General features: G+C 35.1%; 1 protein-coding gene across 1 annotated transcript; it reads left to right on the top strand.

The window, feature by feature from the left end:
• The first annotated feature begins 6766 nt into the window (after positions 1-6766).
• Positions 6767-10903, top strand: LOC126885569 (uncharacterized). The gene is made up of 2 exons (XM_050652158.1): positions 6767-6905; positions 7237-10903. Exon 2 carries the CDS (start codon positions 8555-8557, stop codon positions 10901-10903), a length of 2349 nt encoding a protein of 782 aa, XP_050508115.1. The 5' UTR covers positions 6767-6905; positions 7237-8554.
• The last annotated feature ends 6758 nt before the right edge of the window (positions 10904-17661 follow it).

Raw genomic sequence — 17661 nt, 5'->3', positions numbered from 1 at the left:
TTCTGCATTATTATTTTAGGAGTTCATATCTGTCACCACGTGTTATATGGGGTCTAGGACATTTCGCCGTCGCCGTTTCGCCGTCGCCATTTCGCCGTCGCCGTTTCGCCGTCGAGCCATTTCGCCGACGCCGTTTCGCCGTCGAGCCATTTCGCCGTCGCCATTACTTGTATATAAGTTTTGAATGGTTTTCGAACGATTATATTTCGAACACTTTTGCATAATGAAGTTTTTTATTTTTGATACAGTAAAAACAATTGAAATTGAAATCCCTTTTCTCAATATTGTTTATTTCCGGGAATCTGATAATAGTCATATTTTTAATACTGTAAATATTTTATTTTTCAGACGAAAACAATGTATAGTTGAATACGAAAATATAACTTGGTTTAACTACCAACATCAGCATTTTATTTACACTGACATTTAGTATAAAAAAAAGTTAGTATGTTATCACGTTCTTGTAAACTTAACCAATGCCGGTATGGCGACGGCGAAACAGCCGACGGCGAACTGGCTCGACGGGGAAACGGCCGACGGCGAAGTGGCTCGACGGCGAAACACCGACGGCGAAACACCGACGGCGAAATGGTTGACGGCGAAACGGCGACGGCGAAACGTCCCAGTCCGTGTTATATGATCCAAGTATTGCAGTTTTTTATATTACGTAGACACTTGCAGTTTTTAGAATAGCTCAGAAATCGATTAAAATGAAATATTTAACAGCTTTTGTATAGAGTCATAGAGTTTTATTTTTTATTTTAATCCATTTTAAATCTAAATAATGCAATAGTATTTAGATCTCGTTCTCAAGTACAGTAGAATCCCGATAAGTCGGCCTCCGATATCCCGGACGTCCGGCTAACCCGGATCGATTTTCATCAAACAAAACAAACATTTTTTCACTTTGACTGAGATTTTTGTTTACACAGAAATAAACAATATTGTATACAACTGTCCATAACTTAGATGTACCTACTGTGCATATTTATTTCATGTTTTTGCAATTATAATGGAGTTCATCTGTAAGTATAGGTACCGTGTTTTATTAATTTTTACCATATTCTCTGGCTAACCCGGATTATCGATTAATCCGAGTTATCACTGTACATCAATACATAGCTGATCGATAGCTTAGTGGTAGAGCATTCCACTGCAACTGCAGATTAAGAGGTCCACGGTTCAAACCCAGATCTTCCTTTTTTTTAGTTTGCTTTTAGTCCAGGGCGGATCTGTTTTGAGATGGACGTTGAGAGGTGACTCAAATTTTTTTTTGCAGAAATTGCTTGAAAATAAATAAAATAATAATATTTGAGTTATCCTTCCTCTAAAAAAGGTCCGGAACATTGTTTAAATAATCAAAATGTCAAGAATTAAAGGAAAAATTCGATTTTTTTCTTCGTTTTTTGATTATAACTTTAACAGTATTCATTTCCTAGAAAAGTTGTACTGACATAAAAGTTGCGTAATTCAATTTACTACAATATAAAATTGGTTAAAAATTTAAAAAATAGTCACCCTAGTTGCAAAATAGCAATAATTGCGAAAAAACCATACAAAAACAAGTATTCGCATTTTACGTTTTTCAACCATTTATGCTACACTTAGGACCTTCATATTTCAACCAGAAAAACTTTATGATACAGTAAAACAATGTAAATTTCATTAAGATCGGTTCAATAGATTTTGCAAAATAAATTTTTGCAATACAGCTTTCGCAAAAAAAATTCATTTATTCAAAATGTTACAGGACTGAAAATAAAGCAGATAGCAAGTTGAATACTTTTTTGCTTATAGAAGTGTACTGTACCTTGCATTTGCAAAATTAAAATCGATTAATTACCACGGCGTCAGAAAATTTTTGAAATAAACAATAATTTTTGGTGCTACGCGCAGGACAGCGGTGTTCGATTCGCACAGGTTGATTTCCACCAAAATGTGTTCCAATCTTTATCTAATATATTATTCTCTTACTCTATATTTTGTTGTATTTTAATTTTTTAATTCCACAAAAACCAAACTAATTTTATTATTGTTTGTGAAATATTGTCTAAACAATTGCATATGTTTAAAAATAATAACCTTTTATTATTTAAATTAAAATATATGAACAAAGAAAGTTTTTGCTAATAAAAGTGATTTTTCAAAGGATAGAGTATGTGTTTTTATTTTGCAATAAACAAATTTATTTATTTATATCGAAATGTCATAAAAATTAAAATTTATCAATCATTATCAACGGTCATTGGAATGCCCAATCAGAGCAACCTATCCGCTGTCCTGCGCGTAGCACCAATAATTAATGTTTATTTAAAAAATTCCTGACGCCGTGGTGTTAAGCGATTTTAATTTTGCGAAATTGCAAATGACAGGTACAGTTCACTTCTATATGCAAAAAAATTTTCAACTTGCTATCTGCTTTATTTTCAGTCCTGTAACATTTTGAAAAAATGAGTTTTTTTACGAAAGCTGGATTGCAAAATTTATTTTGCAAAATCTATCGAACCGATCTTAATTAAATTTACAATGTTGTTTTACTGTATCATAAAATTTTTCAGGGTGAAATATGAAGGTCCTATGTGTACGATAAATGGTTGAAAAACGTAAAATGCGAATACTTGTTTTTGTATGTTTTTTTCACAATTTTTGCTATTTTTCAAAAAGGTTGACTATTTCTTAAATTTTTAACTAATTCTATATTGTAGGAAATTTAATTATGCAACTTTTATCTCAGTACAACTTTTCTCGGAAATGAATACTTTTAAAGTTATAATCAAAAATCCAAGAAAAAAATCGAATTTTTCCTTAATTTTTTGATATTTTGATTATTTAAACAATGTTCCGGGCCTTTTTGAGAGGGAGGATAACTCAAATATTATTATTTGATTTATTTTCAAGCAATTTCTCCAAACAAATTTGAGTCACCTCTCAACGTCCAAATGTACTAATATTTTTACAGATGCGCCCTGGTCTATTTAGTTAGCAAGTTAATATATTATTAGCTATATTAAGGTATATCACAATTATTCTTTCGAAATATTTTTTATTAATTTTTTACAATTTTGTTTTTATAACATTTTCTTTGATTTATATGAGTTTAAAATCGATTGCAAATTTCTTTCATGACATAGGGATTAAAAGAACAATATAGTTAATAATTTTATATTGTGTCCCATACATAAAAAAACCGTGGTGTTATAAAAAGCACTTTTTTTATAAAAGTATAACTTTTTAAATATTTTTGCATGAAACTTATATATGTCAAATAATAATCTTAATTATATTAAAAATCACATATATGTTCTAGTCACTAGGATACCTGGCTTTCACCCAGGAGGCTCGGGTTCGATTCCCTGCATCGGATATTCTTTTTGTTTTTAAAATAGACATTTTGATATGAAAAATAATTGTTTTTATTTAGTCCATGTGGTGAGACCGCTCCTGTCTGGAAAAATTTCTGATTCGGTTTCTTTGTGGATTCCTATTCAATAATGTCCCCTTTAAACAAATCTGAAGGGTGCCGGCCGGAATTTTTGGGCAGAAATTATTTAAACAATTTTTTTAACAAATACAAACGATCACGTTTTTTGCTCCGGATCATATATTTTTAAGTTTTGTGGGTCATTCTAAACAAGGTATCTTATACATTTTCTCAAAAATTGATAGTTTCAAATTATAGGCGATTTATAATCTGAAAAATGCGAAAATACGTATTTTCGATGCACAAAAACTCATATTAAAATTAATATTTGTGAGGTTACCAGATACTTAAATTGAAGTTTAAACATTTAGCTATAAGATTCTGAAGAGTGATTGCGTCTAACTTTAATTTAAACCGTTTTTGTCCATGTCCATCCGATTTTTTACCGGTGCGACGAGCTCTATTTCAAAAAACTCCTATTTTCCTCCGAAAACTATTTTTTCTTGATTCTTTGGGACATTCTAAATAAAATAAGCTTTTGAACATTTTTCTCAAAAGTTGGTAGTTTTAAAGTTATAAGCGATTTAAAATCCGAAAATAAGTTTTTTAGCACTTTTCGGATTTTAAATCGCTTATAAGTTTAAAACTATTAACTTTTCAGAAAAATTTTAAGAAACTTAATTTTATTTAGAATATTCCAAAAAATCTGGAAAAAATATTTTTCGGAGGAAAATATGAGATTTTTAAAAAAGGGCGCGCCGCACCGGCAAAAAAATCGGATAAACACGCATAGTTAACAATTAAAAACAACGGTATAAGTTAAGATTAGACGCGATCACTCTTCAGAATCTGAAAACTGAATGTTTAGTCTTTTAAGTATTTGCTCCCCTTAAAAATACTAATTTAAATATGAGTTTTTAAGCCTCGAAAATGCGTATTCTATAACTCGAGTACTATCAATTATTGAGAAAAATTACAAGATACCTTTCTTGTTTATAATGAACCAAAAAACCTAACAATATATGTTCCAGATCAAAAGAACGTGATCTTCTGTATTTGTTTAAAACAATTGTTTAAACAATGTCTGCTCAAAAATTCCGCCCGGCACCCTTCAGATTTGTTTAAAGGGGACATTTTTATATAGGATATAGGAATCCATAGAGAAACCGAATCAGAAATTTTTGCAGACGGTAGCGGTCTCACCACATGGCCTAATTATACTATTTACATTGTGGTGGTAAATAAAATAAACACGTGGAATTATAAAATGTTATTTTTTTAGAAAAGTGTAATTATTTTATTTCTTTGTACTCCATTTTAAAGGTAAAATAGCGTTGTTTATTGACCAACAAAGTTAACAAAAAAATTTTCACAGAAAATACCGGTATTATAATCAAATTCTGTCAGAACATTCCCTGCAATAAGCTGTTTGATTTTTTATTATGCTGCAAATATATATTTTTTTAAAGATGAAGTAGGTTTCAGTCCTAATAGCAATATTAATAACATTTAAAATTTTTAAAATATTACTAAAAGATTTTTAAATTGAAAATTTATTGGTCCATTTTCTTGGTAACACCTCCAAGGCTTCTAAAATTTGCAAGCCAGATGGATGCTGAAGCGAAGAAGACAAGAGGGAATTCAAAAAACTTACAATTCACGACCCCGTCTGTTCAGCTGGTAAATTCCAACACAAAATGGAACTAGTTACTCAAAGAAGTAACGACCAATATTAAAATAAAATAAAAATTCCATTTTTATTCAGTTGCAACGCGAAGGCAAAACAATTTTATTTTTCACTTAGAATACGGAGCGCAGTGCCAGCACTCTGAATCGCCGATTTTCGACTCTTGTTGGAGTCTCATCGAGAACGTAGGCCTGCTGCTCCATACTCTAAGTGACCAAAACCGAGAGTTTACCCCCACACCGCAACTGACGTGACTGGACTAGGTGACTAGCGTCATCTGGCAATTGAAAGATGAAGTAGTTTTCAATCCTAATAGCAATATTATTAATATTTAACAATATTAAAATATTACTAAAAGATTTTTAAATTGAAAAATTACTGGTCCATTTTCTTGGTAACACCTCCAAGGCTTCTAAAATTTTGCAAGCCAGATGGAGGCTGAAGCGAAGAACACAAGAGGCAATTCAAAAAACTTACAATTCACGACCCCGTCTGTTCAGCTGGTAAATTCCAACAGAAAATGAACCTAGTTACTCAAAGAAATAACGACCAATATAAAAATAAAATAAAAATTCCATTTTTATTCAGTTGCAATGCGAAGGCAAAACATTTGGCAAATGGGTAATTTTCTTGGTAACACCTCCAAGGCTTCTAAATTTGCAAGTCAGATGGATGCTGAAGCGAAGAAGATAAGAAGGAATTCAAAAAACATACAATTCACGACCCCGTCTGTTCAGCTGGTAAATTCCAACAGAAAATGGACATAGTTACTCAAAGAAGTAACGATCAATATAAAAATAAACTAAAAATTCCATTTTTATTCAGCTGCAATGCGAAGGCAAAACAATCTTATTTTTGACTTAGAATACGGAGCGCAGTGCCAGCACTCTAAATTGTCCATTTTCGACTCTTGTTAGAGTCTCATCGGAGAGAACGCAGGCCTGCTGCTCCATATTCTAAGTGACCAACACCGAGAGTTTATCCCCCACACCGCAACTGACGTAAATGGACTAGGTGACTAGCGTCATCTGGCAATTGAAAGATGAAGTAGTTTTCAATCCTGATAGCAATATTAATAATATTTAAAAATATTAAAATATTACTAAAAGATTTTTAAATTGAAAACTTAATGGTCCATTTTCTTGGTAACACCTCCAAGGCTTCTAAAATTTGCAATCCGCGCTCCGTATTCTAAGTGAAAAATAAGATTGTTTTGCCTTCGCATTGCAACTGAATAAAAATGGAATTTTTAGTTTATTTTTATATTGATCGTTACTTTTTTGAGTAACTTGTTATGGTCTATTTTCACGCAAAAGCCGACTGCAATTTGCAGCCGTATGTCAGTCAATATTTATAAACTTGCTGTGATCAGCTACCGTACTACAAGAAAATATGAAAATAAATAACTCTGAATTGGTCACTACTAGTTAGACAACCAACAGTACCCTTGATAACACAGCATAATTATCAAACAGTATTTTGGGTGGCATAGTCACTATCACAAGGGTCTGTCATTGACACCGACGCGAAAGGTTTTACTTTTTGGTTGGAGGTCAGGAAGTCAAGTTCACGTGCCAATGTGAGGAAAATTAGGGGTTTTCCTTTGAACGTTTGGAAGGAATAGCGTAAGGGGTCGGATAGTTGTGGAATGAATGTCTGGTGGGTTTTGGTTTTGTTTGTCAATCGGCCGATGTAACGGACTTTTGCTGAGCGGAAGCAAGGGTTAGAAGCGTGTTTTCTATGCCGGTGTGCTAGGGAAATTTTATATTTTCCCGGATAATCACAGCCCTCTTTGAGGTAAGTTAAGATAGATCTCGTTATAATTTAACCCTTTTCATTTTCCTCAATTCAAAGTTGAATCTTACTTCTTTATTTCTTTACTGTCACTTGTTAATTGTTTTTGTGGTAGAATTCGAACGTAAAAAGAGCGTGTAGTTTACCTATACTATCTTTCACTTTTTGTTGGTGTTAAGAACTTTAAAATTTACAGTAACAACCGGTGGTTGATGATTTTGAATAATAATAAAATTCTGACTTAATTAATTAGGCCGGGTAGACAAAAATCAAAATTTGAATAAGAATGTTGTCGGCAAATTAAATTTTTGCTTAAAATATGAACTATTTGTAGGGTGCAAGTGTGAGGTCCTAGGTATACCTACCCAAATATATTAGTCTTCGCATGGCATAGGGTTCTGCCTAAGGTGAAGTCACAATGATTAAATACCAAGCTTAACGACTGAAGTTTGGCTATGTAAGTAAGGGAAAGCAGAAATCGAAAGGTAGGAGGATTTTTCCTTTTTTTTTTTGAAGTATTGGATTTTCAACGCAGAAAATTCTACACAGTGGTTATGTTAATATCGTGCGGCTAAGTGGACTGAAACATTATCACTTTTCGTTTAATTTAAGGTTGTTCATACTTTAATAACATTTTCTATTTTGTTTTTCCTTTTCTTTTTTTATATATATACAGTATAATATCAATGTGAGCCTATATAGATCTATAAGGAGTTTAATACCGTAACATGTATGAATACAACCTTGGTTACATTTAAATATTTAATAATATTAACTTAAATAATTATGTATTATAAAATGTTTTTTTTTATGAGATTAGGATTTCTTTTAACTTCTGATATTTACCTATTTATCGGTTAGAAGTAAGTAATTTTACGTAGTGGTATCTGGGGAAAACCGATTGGCGCAACCGGGTTAACACTATAAAAGATATTTAGGCATTAAGTACTTAGGTACGACTCACGATATCGCCTTCTTCTGAGCTAAGCCGGAATACCACTGTTAAGGTCACCGTTCTTAGAGTCCTATGATCAAAACTTAATTTTCAATTTTTTTTTTATATTTTTTTTATTTAACCAGCGCAGCGGTAGCAAAGACCGTAACAAGTGGCGCCCAAACGTGATTTTTTATACAGTGTGCACCATAACTTATGCATAGAATTTACCAAAATAATTTAATTTTATTCATATTTCATTTATTCATTTAGTATGTACCATTAATATATTCTAAATAATCCAGTATTATTTATCACTATTTACATATCACAGTGATATTATCATATTTATATTGTATCGAGTCTTAATTTAAGAGTCTACACACTTAAATTAGTTGTTGTGGTGTCAAAATATTAGTTAGTAAGAATTCTTTAGTACGGTATTGTGCTTTATACATTTCCACTTAGAATTTGATTGATTTTGCTTGATAATCCAATTTTGACTTAAGTAACGACTTATATGGGTAATTATTTTAAATTTCCCTACAGTTTCCTACAGTAAAAACAGTTTTATGGGTTTACTAATTTTGCTTTTACTGCTGGTCCTTTATATTTTTTTGAAGGGGGTGAGGAAATATAAATAAATTTTCTTCTTCTTTTTTTTTTATTATTTTTTTATTGTTGTAAAGTAATTTGTGGCTCGGACTGTTTACCCAAAATGGATATTTATAGGTTACGTAGCGACGAGTTAACTTATGAACTCACAAGTAGAGGCTATGACATTGGAGACGGTAAGGTAGAGACTAAGCGCAATTTACTACGGAGTGCTATAAAAGCAGAGATTTTAGGAAGAATTAAACCCAGAACGGTGGAATTCGATCCCGTATCGGAATTAGGTATTTGTTCCGGTCAAATTCAGGAAATAGTAGGGGACTTAGAACAATTCGATATTAATAACGTTAGATCTGAATATGCTAGGATTAACACCAGGTTACTTCATGTTAGTAGAAGAGTGGAAAATATTTGTGCTCCTTTAGAGCTTAGAGATGAGAAACGGAACATGATGGATTTAATGAAGGACTTAGTAGTTAATTTAGAGACACTAGTTACAGGTGGTACATTAGAAGCTGTCGGTCAAGATGACCCTACGTCATCTTCCAGCTTATTGGATGCGAGTACAGACGAATTGGCAGACCTTTTACATAGATCATCGGCGATAGGAGAAACAGTATATGGTACAGAAACGAATAATCCTAATAAGTTAGCTTTAAATTATACCCAAAATTGTAATACGACTCCTTCAGCGACTTGGTCAGGAAATTGGATGCCCAAACGAACATTACAGGAATTTGACCCTCTTTTTAAAAATATTTCGTCTAGTTCAAAACCTAGTTTAAAAACTAATACAAATAATACTACTACAAGTTCAGCTCAGCAGGTTCCTACTATTAATAACGTTGTTGTTACAAGTAATGATTACGGTCACAATGCTGATAATGACTTTTTTAGACCTAGTGTTAATATTCCTGGTCCGATAATTAATCCTTCGTTGGATAGTAACAATGTTTCTACAATGCCAGCTTTTAATAGATTTACTAATAGGACTATACCTAGTACTAATCATATTCTTGAATCAAATAATAATCAGTATCTTGGTACAAATAATATTCCTGGAAATTTTGGGAATACTCCCATTTCTTCAAACATTATTCCAAATAATACAAACCATGTTACTTTTGCGGAGGATATCGCTCAATCGTTAAGAACAAGCTACGCGGAGGTACCTAACATGCATAGGACAAATCCGGATTATAATTTTCCCAATAATAATTTAGTAAGTCAATATTCCGGTAGTAGCGGTAACAATTTTTATCCTACACCTTCTGGTAACGTTCCTTCAGATTTAAATAATTTTTCAGGCTTTGTTTCTCAACTAAATAATAATTATAATAATTTAGGGGGTAATACGACTCAGCCGAAAAATTTTTACACTCCTGATAATTATCCAAATCTTAACACAGCTTTCACTACTAACGTAGGTAATTCATCACATTTTGGACAAAATATTTCAAGGAATAATTTAGGTTATTCGACACATCCAAATGAGGTGTCCGATAAATGTATGGCTAAAAATTCAGAAATAAAGGTACCCGATAAATTTGTAGATGTGGGTAAATGGAAGTTAAGTTTTGACGCGACTTCTAGTGTAACAGACTTCCTTGACCGTCTTGAGGAAATGCGAATTTCGAGGAATATTTCTGAAACTCAAATGTTAAATAGTGTGTCGGAATTACTGAACGGCGACGTAAATATATGGTATCGTTTCGCCAGGAGCAAAATTTCGAGCTATAGAGAATTTCAACAAGTTTTGAGGAACACCTTCTTGCCTAGTAATTACGAGGAGAAAATTTTAGAGATTTTGAGACATCGTACCCAGGCTACGGGAGAAAACGTAGTTATCTATGTTGCATATATGGAAGGACTCTATAACAAATTGGCTACTAAACCAGACGAGATTTCGAGGGTCAGACACATTAAGAACCGTATGTTGCCATATATTCAATTAGGTTTGGCTGGAAAACCGGTTAATACCATAGATACCCTGATTTATGTCGGTAGAGAAATTGAGGAGGCACATGCAAATGCGCAGGAATATCGTACTCCACCTGTTAATCCTCGTAATTCTGTCGAACCAGGATTAGAGTATAGGCGACCGAACTTAAGGGTCTCTGCCATTAATAATTCAAGACGTTCCAACGGCGGATATTGCAATACGAATTCTCAAAGTGGTCCAGTAGGTCCTTCGTTTACGGGTACTACTTCAAATTCTGGAGCAGAGGTAAATGTCACAGCGTCAACTACCAATACTAGTCCATCTTCATCTGTAGATGTTAGTGCGGTTCCCACGACTTTAGTTACTAGGGGTAAATGTTACAACTGTGGTAAGATTGGTCATTTCCGAAGACAGTGTGCCCAGCCAGCACGTCCTTTCTGTTATCGATGTAAAGAGCCGAATGTGAAGATTACGAACTGTCCTAAGTGCTCGGGAAACGAGTTGGCAGGTTAGTAGGCAGTCACCCTGGTAGCCTGAGCAATTTTTCAGTGGCTAATGAGTTTAATTGTGTACAGGTAGCTACCCACTCGGTCGATCCTCCTTCTAGTGATCTTAGGGTAGTAGATTGTGTTGATAAGTCAGTGCAATCGGTTTGTTTATCAAAGTCCGTCGTCTCGACTCAGATGCGGTTGGTTTTGGATTATATATTTGCAAGTTTGCCAGACGACAATAGGCCTCATCTTATCGTAGATGTTTTAGGTGTAAAACTTAGAGCTTTGCTGGATACGGGAGCAAATTTAACAGTTTTTGGAAGTCCCGGTTGGGATATTTTAATGAATTTAGGTTGTAAACTTTCAGCTACAGAGATCAGTACTTGTCGTGTTGCCAATGAAGCAGCTTGCGAGGTAAGTGGTACGGTAGAAATACCATTTCAATTAGAAGGACGAATTAGGGTCTTAAAAGCGTATGTCATTCCCGACTTACCCCATCACTTGGTGTTAGGTATGGACTTTTGGTTGGCCATGGAAATAGTCCCAGATTTCAAGAACCAGAGTTGGTCTTTTAATGTTGAACAAGATGAGGGTGCGACTTCAAGTTTACAAGTATGTCCCATAGCTAGTGTTAAGCTCAGCAGGACGTTATCTGATGAGCAGTCAGCACGATTGAACAGGCTGGTCGATAATTACTTCGAGACCGTAGGGGGAAAATCATTAGGGAAAACTACTCTTATTGAGCATAAGATAGTCCTTACTAATTCAGAACCAATCAAAATACGTCCATATAGAGTTTCTCCAGCGATTCAACAAATGATCGATAAGGAAGTGAAGTCGATGCTTGAAGAAGATATTATTGAACCTTCTAAATCAGCGTTCTCTTTTCCGGTTGTCATGGTTCCGAAAAAAGAAAAAGGCTCGTATCGATTCTGTGTTGATTATAGGCAGCTGAATAAGGTTACGAAGAAGGACGCTTATCCCATTCCCTTTATTGCTGGAATACTTGATAAGTTAGGAAACGCCCGATACATAAGCTCTGTGGATGTCAAGAGCGCTTTCTTCCAAGTTCCTGTTGCCGCAGATTCTAAGGAGTATACAGCTTTTTCGGTACCTGGTCGTGGTCATTACCAATTCAAGCGTATGCCTTTCGGTTTATCTAATAGCCCCGCTACTTTTCAGCGACTAATGGATCGAGTGTTAGGCCCCGAATTAGAACCATATGCTTTCGTCTACTTAGATGACGTTATAATAGTCACGGACACATTTGACAGACATCTCGAAATTCTGGAAAAAGTTTTCAAACGGTTGTCAGGTGCTGGTCTGACCTTGGCTAAGGACAAGTGTACGTTTTGTCGGAAGGAGTTAAAATATTTAGGATATGTGGTAGACGATTTAGGTCTCCACTGTGATCAGGATAAGGTTAGGGCCATTCTGGAAATACCAACACCCAAAAACATAACAGAAATTCGTCGCCTAATAGGCACGGCCTCGTGGTATAGGAGGTTCATACCTCAGTTCTCGTCAGTAGTTGCACCGATTACGGGTTTGCTTCGAAAGAACAGAAAATGGAACTGGACCGAGGAATGTGAGGATTCCTTTCGTAAGATTAAGGACTGTTTAGTATCTGCTCCCATCCTAAGTTGTCCAAACTTCTCTAAGCCGTTTCAGCTTCAGACGGACGCCTCGGCGTATGGTATCGGAGCGGTTTTAAGTCAGCTGTCAGATGATGGCGAACACGTAATTGCATATGTGAGTAGGTCCTTGTCACATACCGAAAGAAATTACTCTACCGTTGAGAGAGAATGTTTGGCGATTGTGTGGTCCATAGAGAAACTGAGGGCATATTTGGAAGGTTATTCTTTTACCGTCGTTACAGACCATCATTCTTTGACGTGGTTATATAAATTACCACAACCAACTGGGCGACTAGCCAGGTGGATTCTGAGACTCCAACAATTTGATTTTAGGATTGTACATCGCAAGGGAGCTGAAAATGTCGTTCCAGACATGTTAAGTAGGGCCGTCCCGAGCATTGACGTTGTCGATTTAGTGCAGTCGCAAGATGATATTCCGGAGGTTAAGGATCCATGGTATGTCAAACAGAAGACGTTAGTGGAAGAATCTCCTTTAAAGTATCCGTTGTGGCGAGTGGCCGATGGTCGATTATATAAGTATGTGGCGAATCGTTATTCGAAACTTGTAGGATTCGAATACGATTGGAAGTTAGTGGTTCCAAGAGATAAACGGAAAGATATTCTTCGGAAACAGCATGACGATCCAACTTCTGGTCATACTGGTGTACATAAGACTTTTCATCGAATATCTTCAAAATTTTATTGGCCTAAAATGAAGAGTGATGTCGGCAAGTACGTAAGGAATTGTCATACTTGCATCGCTAGTAAACCCGAACAAAAGGCTCCAGCTGGTCAATTATGTGGAAGACCTGACGTATCGAAACCATGGGAATTAGTGTCGGTGGACATAGTAGGTCCATTTCCCAAATCAACCAATGGATATCTTTATATTTTGAGTGTACAGGATTACTTTACCAAATTCTGTATTTTCCAACCTATGCGTACGGCAAATTCGAAAACCATCTGCAAGATTTTGGAGGATCACGTATTCTTACTTTTTGGAGTGCCCCAGAAGCTGCTGACCGATAATGGGAAACAATTCGTTAGCAAGGAGTTTGTGGATTTTACAGGTTCATATGGTGTTGATCTTATACGCACTGCTAATTATCACCCGCAAGCTAACGCTTGTGAACGTCAGCATAGGACTTTAAAGACGATGCTGCGCTCCTATGTAGCAGACAACCACCGTCAGTGGGATCAGTACCTGCAAAAGGTAGCGTGTGCTATTCGCACTTCCATCAGCGAGACTACGAAGGTAACTCCTTTTCTGGCAAATTTTGGCAGGGAAATAATTGTTAATGGTAAGGATCATTCACAAGGCGTTTCTAACGAGTCCGTGGTTGCAGAACCTGCGAACCGACCTAATGAATTGTCAAAGTTATTTAAAGATATTCGCCAGCGGCTGGATAAGGCCTACCAGACTAGTAAAAAACGGTATGATCTCAGGCGTAGAGATGTAATTTATGAAGTAGGGCAAAAGGTGTGGCTTAAAAACTATGTACAGTCCGATGCGGCAAGTTACTTCACAGCATCATTAGCGCCAAAATTTCGCGGACCCCTAACAATTTATGAAAAAGTCAGTCCTTGGGTATACAAGTTAAAAGACGATAAAGGTACTAGCGTAGGAACTTGGCACAGTAAAGATTTGAAAGCAGATATCACTGCTGTTTCAACTCCAACTTAAGTCATCTTATATGGTAGATTGTAATACTGATTTGTCTAGATATGGTTTTTTTTAGTAAGTATACATATATATTTTTTTTTTAATAGAACTCCAGGAAACTTTAGAGCACATAGTTTTGTTCTAGGCAATTTTGCAACGACCTTTTCCTTTATAGGTGTTCGTTGTCACGGATTTTTTTTTTTTTTTTTTTTTTTTTTGCATACATTGCCAAGAGAGTGATATCTCTACAAAACGAGCTGTGGGTAAGATTTTTTTTTGAGTAAGTGATAGAGTATTAGAACCTTATAGTTATTGAGTATAATTCTTATCTCAGATAGGACTTTTTCTAATGTTACAGATACTGAGGTATCTTTGGCAATGCAAGTTACCGATGATGTATTAGTTGTGTACATGCAGGTTTTTTTTTTTTAGTATGGAAAAGTGAATTGATTTGGAAAATTGTCGATCCCTATAGGATCAAAATTTTGGCTATGATTTTTTTTTTTGTGCTGTAACTGGTGATTACCAGAGGCCATGTAAAGGGTCCCGATTTCAACAGTATCAAAGTTGATTCTGATAGTCTAGTTTTTAGTCTTATTTTGTAAGGATACTAACAATAGAATTAGAAAAATGCTTTTACTCCCGTCAGTGGCTCAATATATTCAAGTCCACGCGCCTTTCTGTGTTCACTCACAGTTAGGTGTTGCAATATTATGGATATCATACTCCTTAGGGGCGAAGGTTTAACCAACCACACAAATTTGAGGCCATCCATTTTTTTTTTTTTTTTTTTTTTTTTTTTTAGGAAGGGGGTGATGTTATGGTCTATTTTCACGCAAAAGCCGACTGCAATTTGCAGCCGTATGTCAGTCAATATTTATAAACTTGCTGTGATCAGCTACCGTACTACAAGAAAATATGAAAATAAATAACTCTGAATTGGTCACTACTAGTTAGACAACCAACAGTACCCTTGATAACACAGCATAATTATCAAACAGTATTTTGGGTGGCATAGTCACTATCACAAGGGTCTGTCATTGACACCGACGCGAAAGGTTTTACTTTTTGGTTGGAGGTCAGGAAGTCAAGTTCACGTGCCAATGTGAGGAAAATTAGGGGTTTTCCTTTGAACGTTTGGAAGGAATAGCGTGAGGGGTCGGATAGTTGTGGAATTGATGTCTGGTGGGTTTTGGTTTTGTTTGTCAATCGGCCGATGTAACGGACTTTTGCTGAGCGGAAGCAAGGGTTAGAAGCGTGTTTTCTATGCCGGTGTGCTAGGGAAATTTTATATTTTCCCGGATAATCACAGCCCTCTTTGAGGTAAGTTAAGATAGATCTCGTTATAATTTAACCCTTTTCATTTTCCTCAATTCAAAGTTGAATCTTACTTCTTTATTTCTTTACTGTCACTTGTTAATTGTTTTTGTGGTAGAATTCGAACGTAAAAAGAGCGTGTAGTTTACCTATACTATCTTTCACTTTTTGTTGGTGTTAAGAACTTTAAAATTTACAGTAACAACCGGTGGTTGATGATTTTGAATAATAATAAAATTCTGACTTAATTAATTAGGCCGGGTAGACAAAAATCAAAATTTGAATAAGAATGTTGTCGGCAAATTAAATTTTTGCTTAAAATATGAACTATTTGTAGGGTGCAAGTGTGAGGTCCTAGGTATACCTACCCAAATATATTAGTCTTCGCATGGCATAGGGTTCTGCCTAAGGTGAAGTCACAATGATTAAATACCAAGCTTAACGACTGAAGTTTGGCTATGTAAGTAAGGGAAAGCAGAAATCGAAAGGTAGGAGGATTTTTCCTTTTTTTTTTTGGAGTATTGGATTTTCAACGCAGAAAATTCTACACAGTGGTTATGTTAATATCGTGCGGCTAAGTGGACTGAAACATTATCACTTTTCGTTTAATTTAAGGTTGTTCATACTTTAATAACATTTTCTATTTTGTTTTTCCTTTTCTTTTTTTATATATATACAGTATAATATCAATGTGAGCCTATATAGATCTATAAGGAGTTTAATACCGTAACATGTATGAATACAACCTTGGTTACATTTAAATATTTAATAATATTAACTTAAATAATTATGTATTATAAAATGTTTTTTTTTATGAGATTAGGATTTCTTTTAACTTCTGATATTTACCTATTTATCGGTTAGAAGTAAGTAATTTTACGTAGTGGTATCTGGGGAAAACCGATTGGCGCAACCGGGTTAACACTATAAAAGATATTTAGGCATTAAGTACTTAGGTACGACTCACGATATCGCCTTCTTCTGAGCTAAGCCGGAATACCACTGTTAAGGTCACCGTTCTTAGAGTCCTATGATCAAAACTTAATTTTCAATTTTTTTTTTATATTTTTTTTATTTAACCAGCGCAGCGGTAGCAAAGACCGTAACAAACTATGTCCATTTTCTGTTGGAATTTACCAGCTGAACAGACGGGGTCGTGAATTGTAAGTTTGTTGAATTCCCTCTTGTCTTCTTCGCTTCAGCATCCATCTGGTTTGCAAATTTTAGAAGCCTTGGGGGTGTTACCAAGAAAATGGACCAATAAGTTTTCAATTTAAAAATCTTTCAGTAATATTTTAATATTTTTAAATATTATTAATATTGCTATTAGGATTGAAAACTACTTCATCTTTCCATTGCCAGATGACGCTAGTCACCTAGTTCATTCACGTCAGTTGCGGTGTGGGGGATAAACTCTCGGTATTGGTCACTTAGAGTATGGAGCAGCAGGCCTACGTTCTCTCCGATGAGACTCCAACAAGTGTCGAAAATCGGCGATTCAGAGTGCTGGCACTGCGTTCCGTATTCTAAGTGAAAAATAAAATTGTTTTGCCTTTGGATTGCAACTGCATAAATATGGAATTTTTATTTTATTTTTATATAATTTTTATTTAGGGTAGGGGATGTTTGCATTTACTCGAGCGCGTCAGATTATCACATGGGGAGAAACCTTGTAACCTGTAAACGTACCTCTATCATATGTTGGCTCTTAATACAGGGGAGTTCGTTAAGGGGGGTCCGAAAAAAAAATATTCTTGGAAAAACTCGAAATCGTCAGATAAAGTAAGTTAAGTACATGCAAAACAGTGTATATTTCAAAAATCTGACGATTTGAGCGGGCCGTAAGGAGATGGGCTACTCACAAAATCGAAATGAACGTTAAATCGACAAACTAAAAATACGTGTTTAATATGTTTCAAAAATCTATCGAATAATGATACCTAACACACCCCCCACGGAGAAGGGTGTGGGGCAAATTTAAAATTTTAAATACGAACTCCGCGATATTTGGCGAAATGAACATCAGATCGAAAAACGGAAAAATACACGATTTCAATGTTTTTGAAAAATCTATCGAATGACACCAAACACGACCCCCACGGATGTGGAGTGGGGGTTACTTTAAAATCTTATAGAGGAGCCTCCATTTTTTATTGCAGTTTT

Source organism: Diabrotica virgifera, chromosome 5 (genome assembly GCF_917563875.1).
Source record: "Diabrotica virgifera virgifera chromosome 5, PGI_DIABVI_V3a".
In the NCBI taxonomy this organism is placed as follows: domain Eukaryota; kingdom Metazoa; phylum Arthropoda; class Insecta; order Coleoptera; family Chrysomelidae; genus Diabrotica; species Diabrotica virgifera.
This window is presented reverse-complemented; position numbering and strand designations above follow the sequence as displayed.

What these genes read in the sequence shown, in the direction of transcription:
- LOC126885569 (XM_050652158.1), top strand. Translation starts at nt 8,555, where the DNA reads ATGGATATTTATAGGTTACGTAGCGACGAGTTAACTTATGAACTCACA.